Genomic DNA, 16,594 nt, shown 5'->3' on the forward strand with positions numbered 1-16,594 from the left:
ATAATATCACGATTTTTTTAGAAATATCATGATTTCACGATTTTATCATGATTCTTTGTCATGTTGGTTTTACTATTTTGTCTGAGCAGTACAGCTAAACTAATTTCCCTATTATAAAGACAAAGCCTTTCAAGGTAACAAAATATAAAAAAGAATGGTTGATAGTTAGGCCAAAGTGGGCGAAAAAGGCATGTTTAGCTGGAGCATTCAAGAAATTTTATGAACAAATATAACAATAAAACACTATATAGATTGATCCCTGTTAAAGCAACTGTATTTTTTTTTCAGTCAAGAATAGTGAGTTTTTTTTTTTCTCTTTGCGTTTAGTTGTTTTAAAATTAATGAATAAATACTCTGTTATCTGTCTGTCCATTCTATATATATATATATATATATATATATATATATATATATATATATATATATATATATATATATATATATATACACTCACCTAAAGGATTATTAGGAACACCTGTTCAATTTCTCATTAATGCAATTATCTAATCAACCAATCACATGGCAGTTGCTTCAATGCATTTAGGGGTGTGGTCCTGGTCAAGACAATCTCCTGAACTCCAAACTGAATGTCAGAATGGGAAAGAAAGGTGATTTAAGCAATTTTGAGCGTGGCATGGTTGTTGGTGCCAGACGGGCCGGTCTGAGTATTTTACAATCTGCTCAGTTACTGGGATTTTCACGCACAACCATTTCTAGGGTTTACAAAGAATGGTGTGAAAAGGGAAAAACATCCAGTATGCGGCAGTCCTGTGGGCGAAAATGCCTTGTTGATGCTAGAGGTCAGAGGAGAATGGGCCGACTGATTCAAGCTGATAGAAGAGCAACTTTGACTGAAATAACCACTCGTTACAACCGAGGTATGCAGCAAAGCATTTGTGAAGCCACAACACGCACAACCTTGAGGCGGATGGGCTACAACAGCAGAAGACCCCACCGGGTACCACTCATCTCCACTACAAATAGGAAAAATAGGCTACAATTTGCACGAGCTCACCAAAATTGGACGGTTGAAGACTGGAAAAATGTTGCCTGGTCTGATGAGTCTCGATTTCTGTTGAGACATTCAGAAGGTAGAGTCAGAATTTGGCGTAAACAGAATGAGAACATGGATCCATCATGCCTTGTTACCACTGTGCAGGCTGGTGGTGGTGGTGTAATGGTGTGGGGGATGTTTTCTTGGCACACTTTAGGCCCCTTAGTGCCAATTGGGCATCGTTTAAATGCCACGGCCTACCTGAGCATTGTTTCTGACCATGTCCATCCCTTTATGACCACCATATACCCATCCTCTGATGGCTACTTCCAGCAGGATAATGCACCATGTCACAAAGCTCGGATCATTTCAAATTGGTTTCTTGAACATGACAATGAGTTCACTGTACTAAAATGGCCCCCACAGTCACCAGATCTCAACCCAATAGAGTATCTTTGGGATGTGGTGGAACGGGAGCTTCGTGCCCTGGATGTGCATCCCACAAATCTCCATCAACTGCAAGATGCTATCCTATCAATATGGGCCAACATTTCTAAAGAATGCTTTCAGCACCTTGTTGAATCAATGGCACGTAGAATTAAGGCAGTTATGAAGGCGAAAGGGGGTCAAACACAGTATTAGTATGGTGTTCCTAATAATCCTTTAGGTGAGTGTATATATAAATATATATTAGTTTTAAACCTGAATGAGTTTCTTTCTTCTGCTGAACATAAATTATATTTTGAAGAACGTGGAAAACCTAACAGTTGCTGGTCCACAGTGACTTCCATAGTATTTTTTTTTCCTACTATCAAAGTCAATGTGGACCAGCAACTGTTTGGTTACCCACATTCTTCAAAATATTTTCTTTTGTGTTCAGCACTAGAAAGAAATTAATACAGGTTTGGGACAACATGTGAGTGAGTAAATAATGACAGAAATAAAATTGTAGGGTGAACTATCCCTTTAAAGAGATACTCCCCTCCAAAATGAAAATTTTGTCATTAATCACTTACCCCCATGTAGTTCCAAGCTCGTAAAAGCTTCGTTCATCTTCGGAACACAATTTAAGATATTTTGGATGAAAACCGGGAGGCTTGTGACTGTCCCATTGACTGGATAGTAAATTGCACTGTCAAGGTCCATAAAAGTATGAAAAGCATTGTCAGAATATTCCATCTGCGCAGAAAAAGTGTTCTCGTTGCTTCATTAAATTCAGATTGAACCACTGATGGCAGATGGAATATTCTGACAATGCTTTTCATACTTTTATGGACCTTGACAGTGCAATTTACTATGCAGTCAATAATAATTTACTAAGCAGTAGCTGCTTATGTCCGTGTTTGTCCATCTCTAAAATACAGTAAATTATCATCATTTGTGTATAAAATCCCAATTTACTGCTGAACCTCGGCCTGCTGATCCTCAGATAAATATGAATGAAGCGCTATTCAGCCTGAAGAACCCGGAGGTGCAGTCATCAAGAGTTGTAAACAATGACTTAATCTGACTAAAATTACCATGGTTATATTAATTAAGATAGGCCTATGATTCTAGAGTTAGCACATAATATTTCTGTAATATGGCCAAATCAATTACAAAATTGTACTCAAAGGAATGTGCATGCTCTGGTCTACACCAGTAAGATTTGCTGTGTTATAAACCAACGGAATTGGGGGCGGGCGGAGCGACACGTATTGCCCCACCCCAATGTGTCGCCCTGCCCCAATTGTCCAGATTGCACTCTGGAGTACTTGCCGATCTGGGCCGGTCATGTGAAAAATTGTCCGATTCCGATCACTGGCCGGTCAATCGGTGCATCTCTAGTTCTTTTGCTTAGAGGGTGGGGCTTCATTCGATAGAGCAGCCATATTGAGCGTTGCATTTTTCCCCATTCAAAACGTCTTGGGTATTCTATTGTCTTTGATATTACACACCTGCGTACTTGGTAACAACTGTAACTAAGTCTAGCTTTAGAGCGAAGGTCATATCTGAAAACTATATCTGATTAAATATTATATGAAACAGGAAATACAGTATCTGTAGTTTTAAAGATCATGAATGAATTTCTCTCTGAAGTTGACGGAGACCTCTACAAGGTATGCGAGGAAGATCTCTGGCACTACGGCACTTCAGGAAGCCTTGAAGGAGAAACAGCAACACATTGAGCAACTCCTCGCCGAGCGTGACCTGGAGAGAGCTGAGGTTGCCAAGGCAACCAGCCATGTGGGCGAAGTGGAGCAGGAGCTTACATTACTGAGAGAAGGCCAGGAGCAGGTTAGACTCAGCAGTTTTGTCTTCTTTTATCTGTTTATTTATTTTGTATCCAGTAAGAAATAATTGATAACAGGTCGTTGAATTATAGAAAAATAATGCGTGGTAATGTCCCAACACAAAGAAGGTGTTTTTTTTCTGTTATTCTTTCTATAATTTTCTTATCAGCCTGTTGTCAGTTACCTTAAGACATTTTTCAGGTTTTTGTCCTTGAAACGGTCTTCTAAATTAGTTTATTACGCATTCCATCATAATGCTCCATTGCGAGTTCTAAACTATATTTTTTGTACTTGTAACAGGATTAAGGCATTGTATGCAGAAGGCTGCAAGGCTCTTTGAAATGATTGAAATCATTTAGCAAAATGCTCTAGAAATATAATGTGGTTAATACCTCAGTTAAACTACTTTAGCATTTTTAGTCTTTCTACTTCAAAATTCTACATTTAATTCAATGTTTTACATATATCATTTTTTTGGTATTTTTTGAAATGTGCTAGTAGTTACGAAGTACAAATTATTTCTTTAATTTAATTATTTAAATTAGTTGGTCAACCAATATAGTTTTTTTTTGTGTCTGATGCAGATATGACATTTTGGAAAGCATGCATAACAATTTCTGAAATTAAATTTAAATTTATTTTGCCTAATGTTTAAGTTATTAGAAATAAATCATTTAAAAACGAATCAGTTAGAATAAAATAAGATGAACTTGATAAAAAAAAAAGAACAAAAAAAACATTTACACTTAAAGGGATAGTTCACCCAAAAATTTAAATTCTGTCATAAATTACTCACAAACCCGTTGTTCCAAACCTGTAAGATCTTTTTTCATCTTCAGAATACAAATTAAGATATTTTGAATGAATTCGGAGAGCTCTCTGACCCTCCCTTAGACAGCAAGGGTCCTTACACGATCAAGGTCCAGAAACGTAGCAAGGACATAATAAAATAATAATTAAAATAATCCATGTGACATCAGGGGTTCAACCGTAATTTTATGAAGCTACGAGAATACTTTGTGCACAAAGAAGAAAAAAAAGAAGAATTTATTCAACTAATTTATTTGTTTCCTCTGTCACCCTGGCGCCATTTTGGAGAGTATCACATACGTAAACAATGTATGTAACGTATGTACGCGGATACGTTGTTTACGCTTTTATGCTTTGATCTGAACCGCCAGGGTGACGCAGAGGAGATATTGTTAAATAAAGTCGTTATTTTAGTTTTCTTTGCGCACAAATTATTCTCGTAGCTTCGTAAAATTACGGTTGAACCACTGATGACACATGGTTTATTTTAACAATGTCATTACTACGTTTTTGAGCCTTGATTGTGTTACGATCCTTGCTGTATATGGAAGGGTCAGAGAACTCTCGAATTTCATCAAAAATATCTTAAATTGTGTTCCAAAGATGAAAGGAGGTCTTATAGGTTTGGAACGACATGAGGGTGAGTAATTAATGACAGAATTTTTGGGTGAACTATCCCTTTAAGATTCTTCACAAATAAATAAATTGTTAAAAATGTGAAAAAAAAGAAGCAAACACTGTAACCAATGGGCGGTTGCTTAAGCTGTTTACAAGCTAAATATATACTGGGAGGTGGGAACTAAACCACAATAACTCACAATCGTAGAAATTGCTTGTGGATGTCCAGGTTTTTTTTTTTTTTTGAAGACTACATTCTGCATACAATTCACACTGCTTGGATCATTTGCACAGATCTTGCACACAGTATTTAAGCAGACTTTAATGCACAGTTTAGAAGATTTGACTGCATTTGCTAAAGTTTTCACTGTTTGTGGAATTAAATGTTTATTAGATATTCAAATACCGATTTTAATGATATAAATACACATTTGTGGAATGCTGTCAGCATATAAAAAGTATTATAGCCTTTATAAGCTAATGAAGAGAGAGAACGAGTGCTCATTTACGTCAGTGCTCAGGCTCTGAGGTTCTAATAAAAGCCTTTCTTCCCCTTGTTACTTCCGCTTGATACTTTCTGTTTCAGAAGTAGTGGTTGTGAAATCAATTCATAAGCGTCATATTTATTTTGTTTATTTTTATTTATTTATCTATGACCATAGTGTGCTGCCTTTATATACTGGCATGTGATTGATTACAGAATCTACTAATACTACAGTTACGGCATGTACATAATGTTATACCCTTATCTCTGGATATTTCTCAGGTTTTTGACTCTCATCGCTATGTATGTAATTGGAGTAACAAGGGTCTGTATGACAGTAAGGCCCAATGCCAGTTTTATTTTATACCGCTTCATCTACCCGTACCCCTTCCCCTTGTCCCTTGAAACAGAGTGTCAAGGGGTAGGGGTGAAAATATTTACCTAAGAAATGGAATACAACTACTATACCATTACATTTCATCATACATCGTCTAGCTACTACAGTACACACACCTATACTGGTGCATTAGAGCCTTTAATTACCGTTCTATTATATAATGTGCTTCTTACTGACACCCACACACATATCGGAGATCGCGCAGCTCACAAATCGATGAGCAAAGAAACTTGTCAACGCTGCCCTGCAACTTTTATTAATAACAGATTAAATACTGAATCACTAGGCTACATTATATTTTCCAGCAACGAGAGGATATAATCGCTGTTTTTGAAGTAAACTCACTCATAGTAAAGAGAGACTCAGAGATGCGCGTACCTGCAACTTGCACCTCTCTCTCTCTCTCTCTCTCTCTCTCTCTCTCGCTCTCTCTCTCTCTCGCTCTCTCGCTCTCTCTCTCGCTCTCTCTCGCTCAAATTGGCCACATTTGAGAAAAAGGTTTAGCGATTTCTAAAATCTTCATTAATACCAAAAATGCTTACATTTATGTGTCTTTTTGTTCGCTTGGGCAGCCATGTTGCCACTGTAGCCGGTTTATGCTGATAGTTCTCATACCCCTTTGTTTGAAGTGTGGCCCGAAAAATTTTAGTTTGAAGGGCTATCTGGCCTATCTTCTCCCTACCCCTCCAGTCAAAAGAGAATCGAGACACCCCTAAACGTGAACGTGTGAAACGTAAGGGTAAGGGGTAGAAATGGGATTGGGCCTAAGAGTGTGTCTGCCTCGGCTCTTGGTGTGTTGGGAGTAGCATCACTTAAATTAGTGAAGTTTTATTTTTTTCTAGATTTCAAGTAGTCAAAGCACTCCTAATGAAGAATGAGCCATAAAGGGATATCCACACATATGATTAATAATGATTAAATAATGATAAAGCCAGTAATATATAATTTGTATTCAGTATTACAAATTCAGTATTACAAGTTTTTCTTACAGCTATGGAAAATATTAATGCAAGTTACAAGGTTAGATTAGGTAAATGTCATTATTTTGAATGGGTTCTGTAGTATGTGTTGGAGGTTGATGCCAAAATGGACCAGCTTCGAGCTCTTGTGGAGGCTGCGGACAGAGAGAAGGTGGAACTGCTCAACCAGCTGGAGGAAGAGAAGAGGTGTAGTATTAATGAATCAATTTAAGATTTCATCATATTAAAGACTCCGTGAAATCAGTTTAAATTTTGTGGCTTTTATGAATGTATTTGCATATAAATAACCTTAGAGCTAGTAGACCCAGTATTCATTGATAATGCATATTGATATTGTTGATGCAGGGGCATATGAAGTGTTCAGATACAAAAGCCTCTAAGTGCGGCCTGAAATGTTCTTTATAAAATAAGCATTTTTCTCAGGCTCCTATGTTTATGTTCAGTTATTTCACTTTAATGATGGTGAAAAGAACCTATTCATTGGCATTAAAGTGAAATGACTGAACCTACACATCGGAGCCTGAGAAAAATGCTGAGAAAAATTTGAGAGGGCACTTAGAGGCTTTTGCATTTTCGTTCAATAAAATGCATAGAATGAGAATAGGGTTCATCCAAAAATTAAAATGCTGACATAATGCCGTTCCAAACTTGTATGACTTCTATCACTCTGTTAAACACAAAATATGATATTTTGAAGAATTCTGGTAACCAGTTTTGGTGACCTTTAACTTCGATTATATGGGGGAGAAAAGGTCATACAGGTTTGGACCAAAAATGTTTTTTTCTTTTTGGCATGTCAGAATTCTGTCTCTCTCTTTCTGGTAACTTTATAAAATAACATTTACTATAAAAATACAACCCAAGTTATTTTATGGGTACTAAATAATGCACCAGCTGACATGTACATTATTATTATTTATTTAAATGTTTTCTTTATTTTTTTATCATGCCCTGCAGTGGAAAAAATAAAGAAAAATAAACCCTTACAATACAGCTGACAAAGAAGTGAAAACGTAAAATGGAAACACAAATTTACAATGATAAAAATTATTGTCCCAAACAGGAAAGTGGAGGATCTGCAGTTTCGGGTGGAGGAAGCTTGCATTACCAAAGGAGATTTGGAGGTATTTGAATTTTTTTGCTCTGAAATAACATTCAGACCCACAGCTGTTGTCACACTATACTTTGACCCATTCACTGAATTTAATGACAAGATGCGTGACCGATAGAGGTTCTAAATACCACAGATTGACCGCTAACACCGACTTCAAAGCTGCAGGTTTGCTGTGCTGTGGGAAAGGAGAGCAGATGGTATATTTTTCACATTTTCAATGTTATCCATGTCTGTTATTTACATGTTTCTTGTTTAAAACAGAGAGTCCAACCCTGCTCCTAGAGAGTGCTTGCTCTGCAGAATTCAGCTCCAACCATAATCAAACACACCTGAACCAGATAATCAAGGTGTTCAGGATTACTTCATAATTACAGGCAGGTGTGTTGGAGCAGGGGTGGAGCTGAAGTCTGTAGGATGGGTGCTCCACTGCAGCAGGGAGATCCCTGCTTTAAGTTGTGGCATCATATCCATATTTACTACTCCCTAATTTAAATTTCGAGCCAAATAAGTCTTTTATTTAGACTGCACTGCCAGTTTTTTGTTGACCTAACTATGAAAGTACTCCATGTATCCATTCAGCAGAACTTGAAACATATGCATTTTCAAATATTATACATAAGTCTTGATCACACTTCTTTGAGTTCACTATATTTGTATGAATCATCTGCAAAATAAGAGTTTAAAGAACTTTATGCCTGTTAGTTTATATTTTCTGGTTTTGTTTTCTCTTGTCTTATTCATGAATCAAGTACTCTTGATAGGTTCACTGATTGTTTCCAGCCTTCATTATTGCACTTTTGAGTTGTTTTCATGTCTTGACCTACTTATTCAAAAATAACTCTTTGGTTATTTTCATCCATTCAAATTCATGAAACTGTTGGCTAATGATTTTAGGCTATAAAACATGCAAATCAGCAGCCTAGACAATGAATTCTCGTGGAGATGCTTTACATAAACGGTTGTAGCAATACTAAGTAAAATTGTTTAACTATTTTAAAATAACAGATCAGTTGTTTTACAAGTGAATTTCCGTTTAAAATGGATAGTACATTATCAACTTTCAAGTTGATGATCCAGTCCACGCAATGTACAGCATGATGTTAAATATTTTTCTTTAATATTTTCTTTCTTTAAATATAATCTTTTGGAAGTTGGGTAATAAATACGGAATTAATCTGTAATGCCGTAACAAGTCACTAACCTACATGAAGATCTCATCGTGCGAGCTTCAGTATAATCATGTTTTATTTGATTTAGTGCTTGGTCATTAGGAATAACTTTTTTTTTATTGTTCCTCTCCTCTTTGTTGTGGTCAAAGTACCATTTTTTTTTTTTTATTTTTTTTTTTATTACTGTTCCTAACCCCAGTCACTATAATGCTGCATGGTGTTTGGCAATGTCTGGCATTTTATTTGTTTGTTTGGCCATCATCAGCATGTCTATAAGTATCGACCGATACTCTGTTGCAATATTTCCTCACACTTTCCTCAGCTGTGGTATTGATTTGACTTGGATTCATCACAACATCTTCCTGCTCCTCTTTTTCTGCGTTACATTTCCACAACTGTCCTCCTCACCCCTCGTCTTTCTGCATCAGGCTGGCATGTGATGGTGGCACTGGTTGTGTTTCTTCCTCTCCCCTTTCTGTACTAACAGACGCAGACGCAGCTGGAGCATGCCCTTCTTAAGGAGCTTGAACAGAGTCTTCTCTTTGAAAAGACCAAAGCTGACAAACTTCAGAGGGAGTTAGAAGACTCTAGGGTAATGGATCTTCACCTGGGCTACGGGTCAAGGATCACTGAAGATATGCTACAATGCTCCAGCTAACATTTTTTTTCTATGTCAGGGCATCAGTGAGGGATCTTCACTGCATGTTGTTCAATTATTCTAATTAATAACTAATTTGACGAATGATTACTAACACACACTAAATATCTAATTGCTGTAATATCATTGTGGTGTCTTAATATACATATAGGTATGGAGAATGCAAATTTGTTTTATACCAGGGTTCCCACAGTCATAGAGAACCCTCATAGAGTCCTATGGAAATCTGTACAAACTAGGGAAGTTCTATAGAAAATATATGTTGTGTATACAGAGTGCATTGCTTGGTTCTGGAAGTATTATTTCCATTCATTTTCCCCATAGGAATTTTTAAAACATTTTTGTTAAAGCATTTTAAGCCGTGAACCAGAACACCAGCTATAAAGTGAATTACAAGCACAAAAGTATTTAAAAATCGGAAAAAAGACAAAGATACAAGACGGTGTACTTAACGGTTTCAAAGATATATTGTATAGAAATATAAAATGATTCATTTAAAGTTGATTTATATATGTATATGTAGTGACCAAAACTGATGTCCAGAGAGGATATTTCTAATTTAAAAAAAATAAAAATTCTCCACTAGAGTTGCCAGCCACTGCCAACATTTTTGATAATTTTCACTACAATTTCATGGCCCCAGAATATTTTGTTGTATGAATATATGAACACGCAATACAACAAAATAAAGAACAGAACCTTTACTTTTAAACAAAAATCTGTTTTATTCTAGCTTCAAGCGTTTTTTTATCAACACTTGTTGAATTTAGGCAAGTTTCATAAAATGCAACATTTTGAGCAAAAAGCTGAGAAAATAGCATTTTTATCAAATACTACAAATGCATATTTATCATATTCAGTACGATAATCAAAGCGAAGATGCAGTAGATCGCTTCCATCAGCACCCCCAAAACTAGCACAGTCCTTTACCACTTCCAGTACTGACATTTCACTCAGTAACATTTCATCGGGACATTGTGGACTCATTCAGGAGATGCTAATAGTGCCCCCGAGTGTATAGCAGTGGAGGCCTGGAAAACTCCTTGTTTGGCGGGAGAAAGACTACTTGACCCTATAAAATCAAAATATATTGGCAAGAAGAAAACACTTGGTTAAGGTTTTTAGCTAGTTATTTGGCAAAAAAGCAAACTACGGTTTCTGATGGAACGGTTTAAAATGCATAGAAAAACAAAAAGCTTATGAAAGCATACATTGAATACAATTTTTCTTGTATGACACTTTGTTGTTTCATAGCATTATTACAAATTAAACAAATAAGTGAATATATTAGTTTTACACACCTACCACAACTATGCTATATGCTTACAAAATCTTTAATAAAATGTTTTAATAAATGATGTCCATTTTCCTACACCGGACATCACTCAATTATTGCAGTCTCTTAGAGAGAGGTAATGTAAAGCAGAGGGTTGAAGGTCTTGGAAAAATCAAACAAACTGGCATATAAATGTAAATCTGCCCAACAATGTCTATGAAAAATTTTGACAAGATCATGATAATCATTAATAATTATTTAATCATGATAATTATTTAATCATGATAACCCAGTTAGATGATCATTTTTGGGTTAGTGGTTGTTCACCTTCTTGTAAAGTCCTTAATCCTCCCAATTCTGTCCCAGTTTTTTTTTTTTTTTAACTTAGCTTAGGTAACATTGCTCCTATAAATTGAGTGGAACTGCCACTTTAAATTATCCACTTTAACCTGAAAAGACGATCATATCCATACCATCAGATTACTTCTCACTTATCCATACAGCACACATAGAGTAGTTAACTAAAAGAGCATTTTTTTTTCTTTTAGGTGGCCACAGTCTCTGAAAAGTCCCGTATATTGGAGTTGGAGCGGGATCTTGCATTGAGGGACAAGGAGGTAGCTTCACTTCGTAAGTCACTGGAAGCTTTACCAGGGCAGGATGGGATTACTGACTCCGCCATGGCAGTACTCCAGGAGGAACTCTGTTCCCTCCATACACAGCTGGCCACTCAAAGTGACAGTCACCAAGCAGAGCTGTCTTCCTTGCGTGAGATGCTTGCGGCTCGAGAAAAAGAACACAGTGAATCTCTGTCACAGCTCCAGTCATCCTCAGGTCGCTTATCGAAGGATAATGAGCAGCTTTTAGGTCAGCTGGCGAAATCCAAGGAGGAGAATTCAAATATCATTGAGGAGTGGCGTGCTAAACTAGCATCAGTTGAGGCCTCACACCAGCAAGCCTTAGAGGTGCTCAAAGCCTCCCATGAGCCAAGCAAATCTGAGCTGCTGGAAGTACACAATGCTCTGGAACAGTTCAAATTAACACATAAACTGGAGCTTGAACAGCTTGTTAACAAACATGCTTCTGAAACCATGGGGTGGACAGGTGAAGCCAAAGAGTACAAGGCACAGCTCCTGAAAGTCACCGAAGAGAACGAACGGCTGGTAGAAACGCTACGCACCAATTTGGAGAAGGCAGAGGAGCAGCACCTGGTGGAAATGGAGGAGGTCTTGGGAAAACTTCACAGCGCTGAGCTCAGGGTAAAAGAGCTAGAAGACACGGGAGTTAAGTTAGGTCAGCAGTTGCATGAAAAGTCACAAGAAGCTCTGGAGCAAAAAACAGCCCTTCAGTCTCTGCAGTCACAGCAAAGTCAAGGGAACCAAGAGATGCAAAGGTTATTGACCCAAATAGAGGAGGCAAAAAGCCAATCCAGATCTCAGGAAGAAAAGGTAGGCCTTAATGTCCATTTACATGTAGAACATGCATAACAAGGAATCTACAAAGGCTGATAATGAAGAATCAATAGCAGTTGCCAAAGATTTTGGCACAAATGCAATGTTCTTTGGAATGCGAACTCCATTTATTTTTAGATATTACAAGACACCCTAAACCATTTTGTGATGGAATAATGGTTGGATCAATAATAACAAATGTAGATTAGAACACACAAAATAAACACTATTTGAGTGCTATTAATTTTATTAATAGTATGTCTATTTATAGCTTACGTTAAATGAAGTTTTTAATCTCTTTATTAGTTGTTATTTGTAGAAACATTGATTGCATGACTCATACAATGCAGTGAGAGTAATTATAAATGTAATGCTGTAATCAACACATACCTTTAGCAGAATGTCCAAGTTGCTCTTTTCTATTCAGCATAAATGCATGGAAACTGGGGCTGTCAAGCTCAGTGACAAAACTCATTGTAATTGTAAAAGTATTTTAGAAGCATTTCAGCTATTCTGAAGCCATACAATAGCTTTATATGAGAAACAGGAAGGAATCGTTCCGTCTGCTATAGTTTTCAAATCTCATTTGACACATTGAAGGTGCATTTTGCCAAATTTGACATCAGTGGTGTTCCATGACAATGATTTTCCAGTGAAAACTGCAGGTCATTCAGTCATTCATTCTTATTGTTTGATCACGTCATTTGTGCATTCTGCATAATAGGGGCTGCATGATTAATTGAAAAAAAAAAAAATCAATCACAGTATGGCTTAGTGCTATTGTCAAATTTCAAAAACTGTGATTTAATTAAGTAATTTTATACGCTGTGTTTCAGAGTGAAGCGCAGCACTGTGTTCTTACATATGAGCAGCTCGTGATCTGCCATAGTTTGATACACACACACACTGTTTTTCTTATTTTACAGTGAAATATTACAATAGTTATATTTCTTTTAGTATTTTCTATATTTTTATTTGGTAATAATAATTCTTCTTATTTTTTATAGCCATATATAGCATATACAATTACAATATTTTTGCTAAATTGTGTGACCTTACAAACAAGCACGGCAAATCTGGATTTAAAAAAAAAATAAAAAATTCACAATCACAATTTTTATCCGCATTTTTTTTTCTTTTCTCCAAATAATGCAGCCCTATACATCCATGGTAACTTTGTTCTTAAGAGTGTTCTGAGATTTTATTTTCCGTGATATTTCAGTCCTTCACTTTTAAGTTCCAATTTGTATGACTGGCAACTTTTTGTGTGACATTCCTCATGTTTTGTCCCCTGTCATTTCCCTCCGTTATGGTGCTACACCTTGCTTTAGGTCACTGAGTTGAACTCAGTACTAGAGGGTAAACAGCAAGAGCTGAATGGCTTGTTGCAGGAAAAGAGCTCTCTGGAGCAAGAAGTTAGTGAGCTGGTAAGTGACTGTGAAAAAATACCTTAATGGAAACTGACTAGTTAAATTATATCATGAGAAAAATACAGTAAAGGCATTAAAGTAACTGATAGTTGAAGCACTTAAAGGGAAAATTAATATTCTATTACTTTTTTTTTTTTTTTTTCATACAGTGAAAGTAAGCGTGGTCCGATATTGTTTAGACCACACTGACTTTCAAAATATCATCTTTTGTGAAAGCAAGTCACAGAGGTCATTCATCTCTGGGTGAACAACTTCTTTAAGTATCACAAGTACATGTGAAAGGCAGAAATAATGACACCGCTGATTATAGCCTGCTTGAGTGGTAGGGGTGATAGTGGGGTTCTGGGTCTATGTTTAGGATATGTAGGAGTTAAACTCAAGAACCACTCAGATTGATTCAGTGAGTGAATGAATGTCCAACTATGGTGATCCTCTGATGCACAACACAACAAAATAACAAAGCAAATACAAGGAATTAAGCCTGAGAATGTTTCAGCCATAACCCTCAAATCAATTCACATTCTTAATTTTCTAGAAACAGAATCTTGAAAAAACATCTAATGATGAAGCCAAATCTGCTCAGACTAATCAAGGTATGTGCATGCACAGATTACACAGTTACGACTTGAAATATGTAAGATTTTGAAGAGCTTATTGAACTATACATTCAGCGTGACTGATTTGCTGTCTGTTTCAGAGTTACGTGAGGAGCTCAGGAATAAAGAGGAACAATGCACATCTCTCTCTGCTGAATTACAGGATATGAAGAGTCAGTTTGCTGGTCAGTACCAAGTTCATCAATGAAATATGATTCAGTGAAAGAAATTATTAAAATGTAACTTTTGTAATTATGTATGATTGGTATCTTGTTCCATCTTAAGGTTTAAAGAGAAATTTGAAAGCAAACGAAGAAAGGATACTGCTGCTGACCAAAGACAAGACTAAACTTGAGAATGACTTTATGGACATGACAAAGTCATCTGGAGACAGTTCTACTCTAATAACAAAGCTGAACGAAGATATCAAGCAGAAAGAAAGGTCTGCTTTAATATGCTTGATTAAAATGCTTAAAAACAAAACCATACAGAAAGTAAACAGTAGTATTTACCTATTACATATTAGCTTGATTTAGTTTGTGGGGCCTAATATTTTGGTAGACTAAATTGAAATCTTGTAAATCAAGCCTTATTTCAGGAAATAATAACTGATTCTCAAATCCTACCTTATTTCAGGAGACTAGACGAGCTTCAGAACCAGCTTGAAGAGGAGAGGGAGAAGGCAGCGCAGGCTGAGGAGAAACGGTCTCAAGCACAAGGCCAGGCTGAGAATGAAGCCAAAAGCCTTGAGAAGAGACACCAAGCAGAGCTTTCCAACCTGCAGGAAAGGATCAAGCTTTTGGTGAGAACTGTTAAACTTCTCCCATCACACACATATTGCTACCACCCGGAATAAAGGCATCGTCTGATTCTGGTGTTTAAGTGTAATGATTTGAATGGATAGTTCACTCAAAAATTTTAATTATCATAATTTCCTCACCCTCAGGCCATTAGAAACATCTTCAAAACACAAAGTCATTTTTTTTAAATGAAACCTGAGGTTTCTGTCCTTCCATTAAAGGTCCAGGTAACCAAAATTTAGAAGATCCCAAAGGGTCATAAAGGCTGTGTAAAATGAATCCATACGAAGCAGTTTACTCCAAGTTTTTTGAAGAGATATGATTACTCTATATCTTGAACGGATTTAACTTTGTGGATCTTAAAAGTTCTAAATTTTCTAAGAAACCTCTCTGGTTTCATTAAAATATCCTCAATTGTTTGAAAGATTGACCAACCTTATGGATTTGGATCAAAATAAGTAAATGGTGATTCAATTTTCATGTTTAGATGAACTATCCCTTTAACACTTCTAACGTTATTAAAATTCCTGATCATATTTGAATTGATGTAAACTTTTCTACCAGATGTAGTAATTTTCTCCCCTTTTTCATTCTGCTTGTTATCAAGTGCACTCTTATATGACTTGAAAATGTACATTTTCCCATGACTCCTCAGGAGAAGAGTGCTGAAGACAATCAGGCTAAAGCCAAAGACATGCTTGCTTTGGGAGACAAAGCTCTTGCAGATGCTGTGGAACAGCGTGCAAAAGAAATGCAGGAACTAAACAGCAAGTTCGAAAAAGTGCAACAGAAGCTCCAAGTGTCTCAGGATGAAAGCCTGGAGCTGAGGAAACAGCTTGAGGAGTTGAAGACCTTCAAAGAAAAAGCTACGGTAAGACCATAATACTTAATTTGTCAAAGAGCATGAGGCTATTTGACAATTCATGTACTGCAGTTGGAGTAAAAACTATTTGAAGAAATGGTAAAATTCTAGAATAATTTAGCATTTAAAAATATCTATACTATTCCTAAATGTCTTATGATGCTTAATCAGAATCAGAATGTGACCTCAGGCTGAACTCTTCCCCTACTAATTTGCACCTAGGTCTCAGAGAAAGCAGAACAGACTGCGCAGGCCACACTGACCCAGGAGAACCAACAACTTCAGAAAGACAAGTCTGAGGCTGAGGCTCTGGTAACGCAGCTCAAGAACTCAATGCAAGAAATGCAGTGCAAGGTAAATGCATGCTGAGGTTAGGGAAGAATTATTCCAAACACCTTTGCCATTATAAGGAGAAAAGGGGAAGTATCACAGTCCTGTCATCTTTGTGTGATTTCTAGTCTTTGGTAACAGGATTGTGACACTTCTGCCGTGTTTTGCAGTTCTGACACTAAAACACCAAAGCCAGACTAGACCCAAATGTATGCCTTTTAAGGTTCACTGTAACAGATACTACTACTAATAATAATAATAATACTAATTTATTTTTTTAAGTTTTATTTTCCAAATTAATATATATATATTTTTTTCATTTTAATTTTTCTAGATTCTTAGTTTCTCAATA

The 16,594-nt window shown here is 36.5% G+C and overlaps 1 protein-coding gene across 2 annotated transcripts in view; it reads left to right on the forward strand.

Moving 5' to 3' along the window:
• The window catches only part of LOC306870469 (CAP-Gly domain-containing linker protein 1-like), a 42,350-nt gene that overhangs the window by 12,895 nt on the left and 12,861 nt on the right, over nucleotides 1-16,594 (forward strand). Inside the window, exons 6-17 of one of the 2 annotated variants that reach the window (XM_079417769.1) lie at nucleotides 3,074-3,271; nucleotides 6,639-6,742; nucleotides 7,620-7,680; nucleotides 9,327-9,431; nucleotides 11,322-12,221; nucleotides 13,556-13,651; nucleotides 14,190-14,247; nucleotides 14,352-14,435; nucleotides 14,536-14,692; nucleotides 14,887-15,052; nucleotides 15,706-15,921; nucleotides 16,135-16,266. In XM_079417769.1, coding sequence (XP_079273895.1) covers nucleotides 3,074-3,271; nucleotides 6,639-6,742; nucleotides 7,620-7,680; nucleotides 9,327-9,431; nucleotides 11,322-12,221; nucleotides 13,556-13,651; nucleotides 14,190-14,247; nucleotides 14,352-14,435; nucleotides 14,536-14,692; nucleotides 14,887-15,052; nucleotides 15,706-15,921; nucleotides 16,135-16,266 — 2,277 coding nt within the window. The remainder of the gene's footprint in view (nucleotides 1-3,073; nucleotides 3,272-6,638; nucleotides 6,743-7,619; nucleotides 7,681-9,326; nucleotides 9,432-11,321; nucleotides 12,222-13,555; nucleotides 13,652-14,189; nucleotides 14,248-14,351; nucleotides 14,436-14,535; nucleotides 14,693-14,886; nucleotides 15,053-15,705; nucleotides 15,922-16,134; nucleotides 16,267-16,594) is intronic. The other variant, XM_079417770.1, reaches the window with a different exon arrangement.

The sequence above is a fragment of the Barbus barbus genome (assembly GCF_936440315.1).
Source record: "Barbus barbus genome assembly, chromosome: 5".
Lineage (NCBI taxonomy): Eukaryota > Metazoa > Chordata > Actinopteri > Cypriniformes > Cyprinidae > Barbus > Barbus barbus.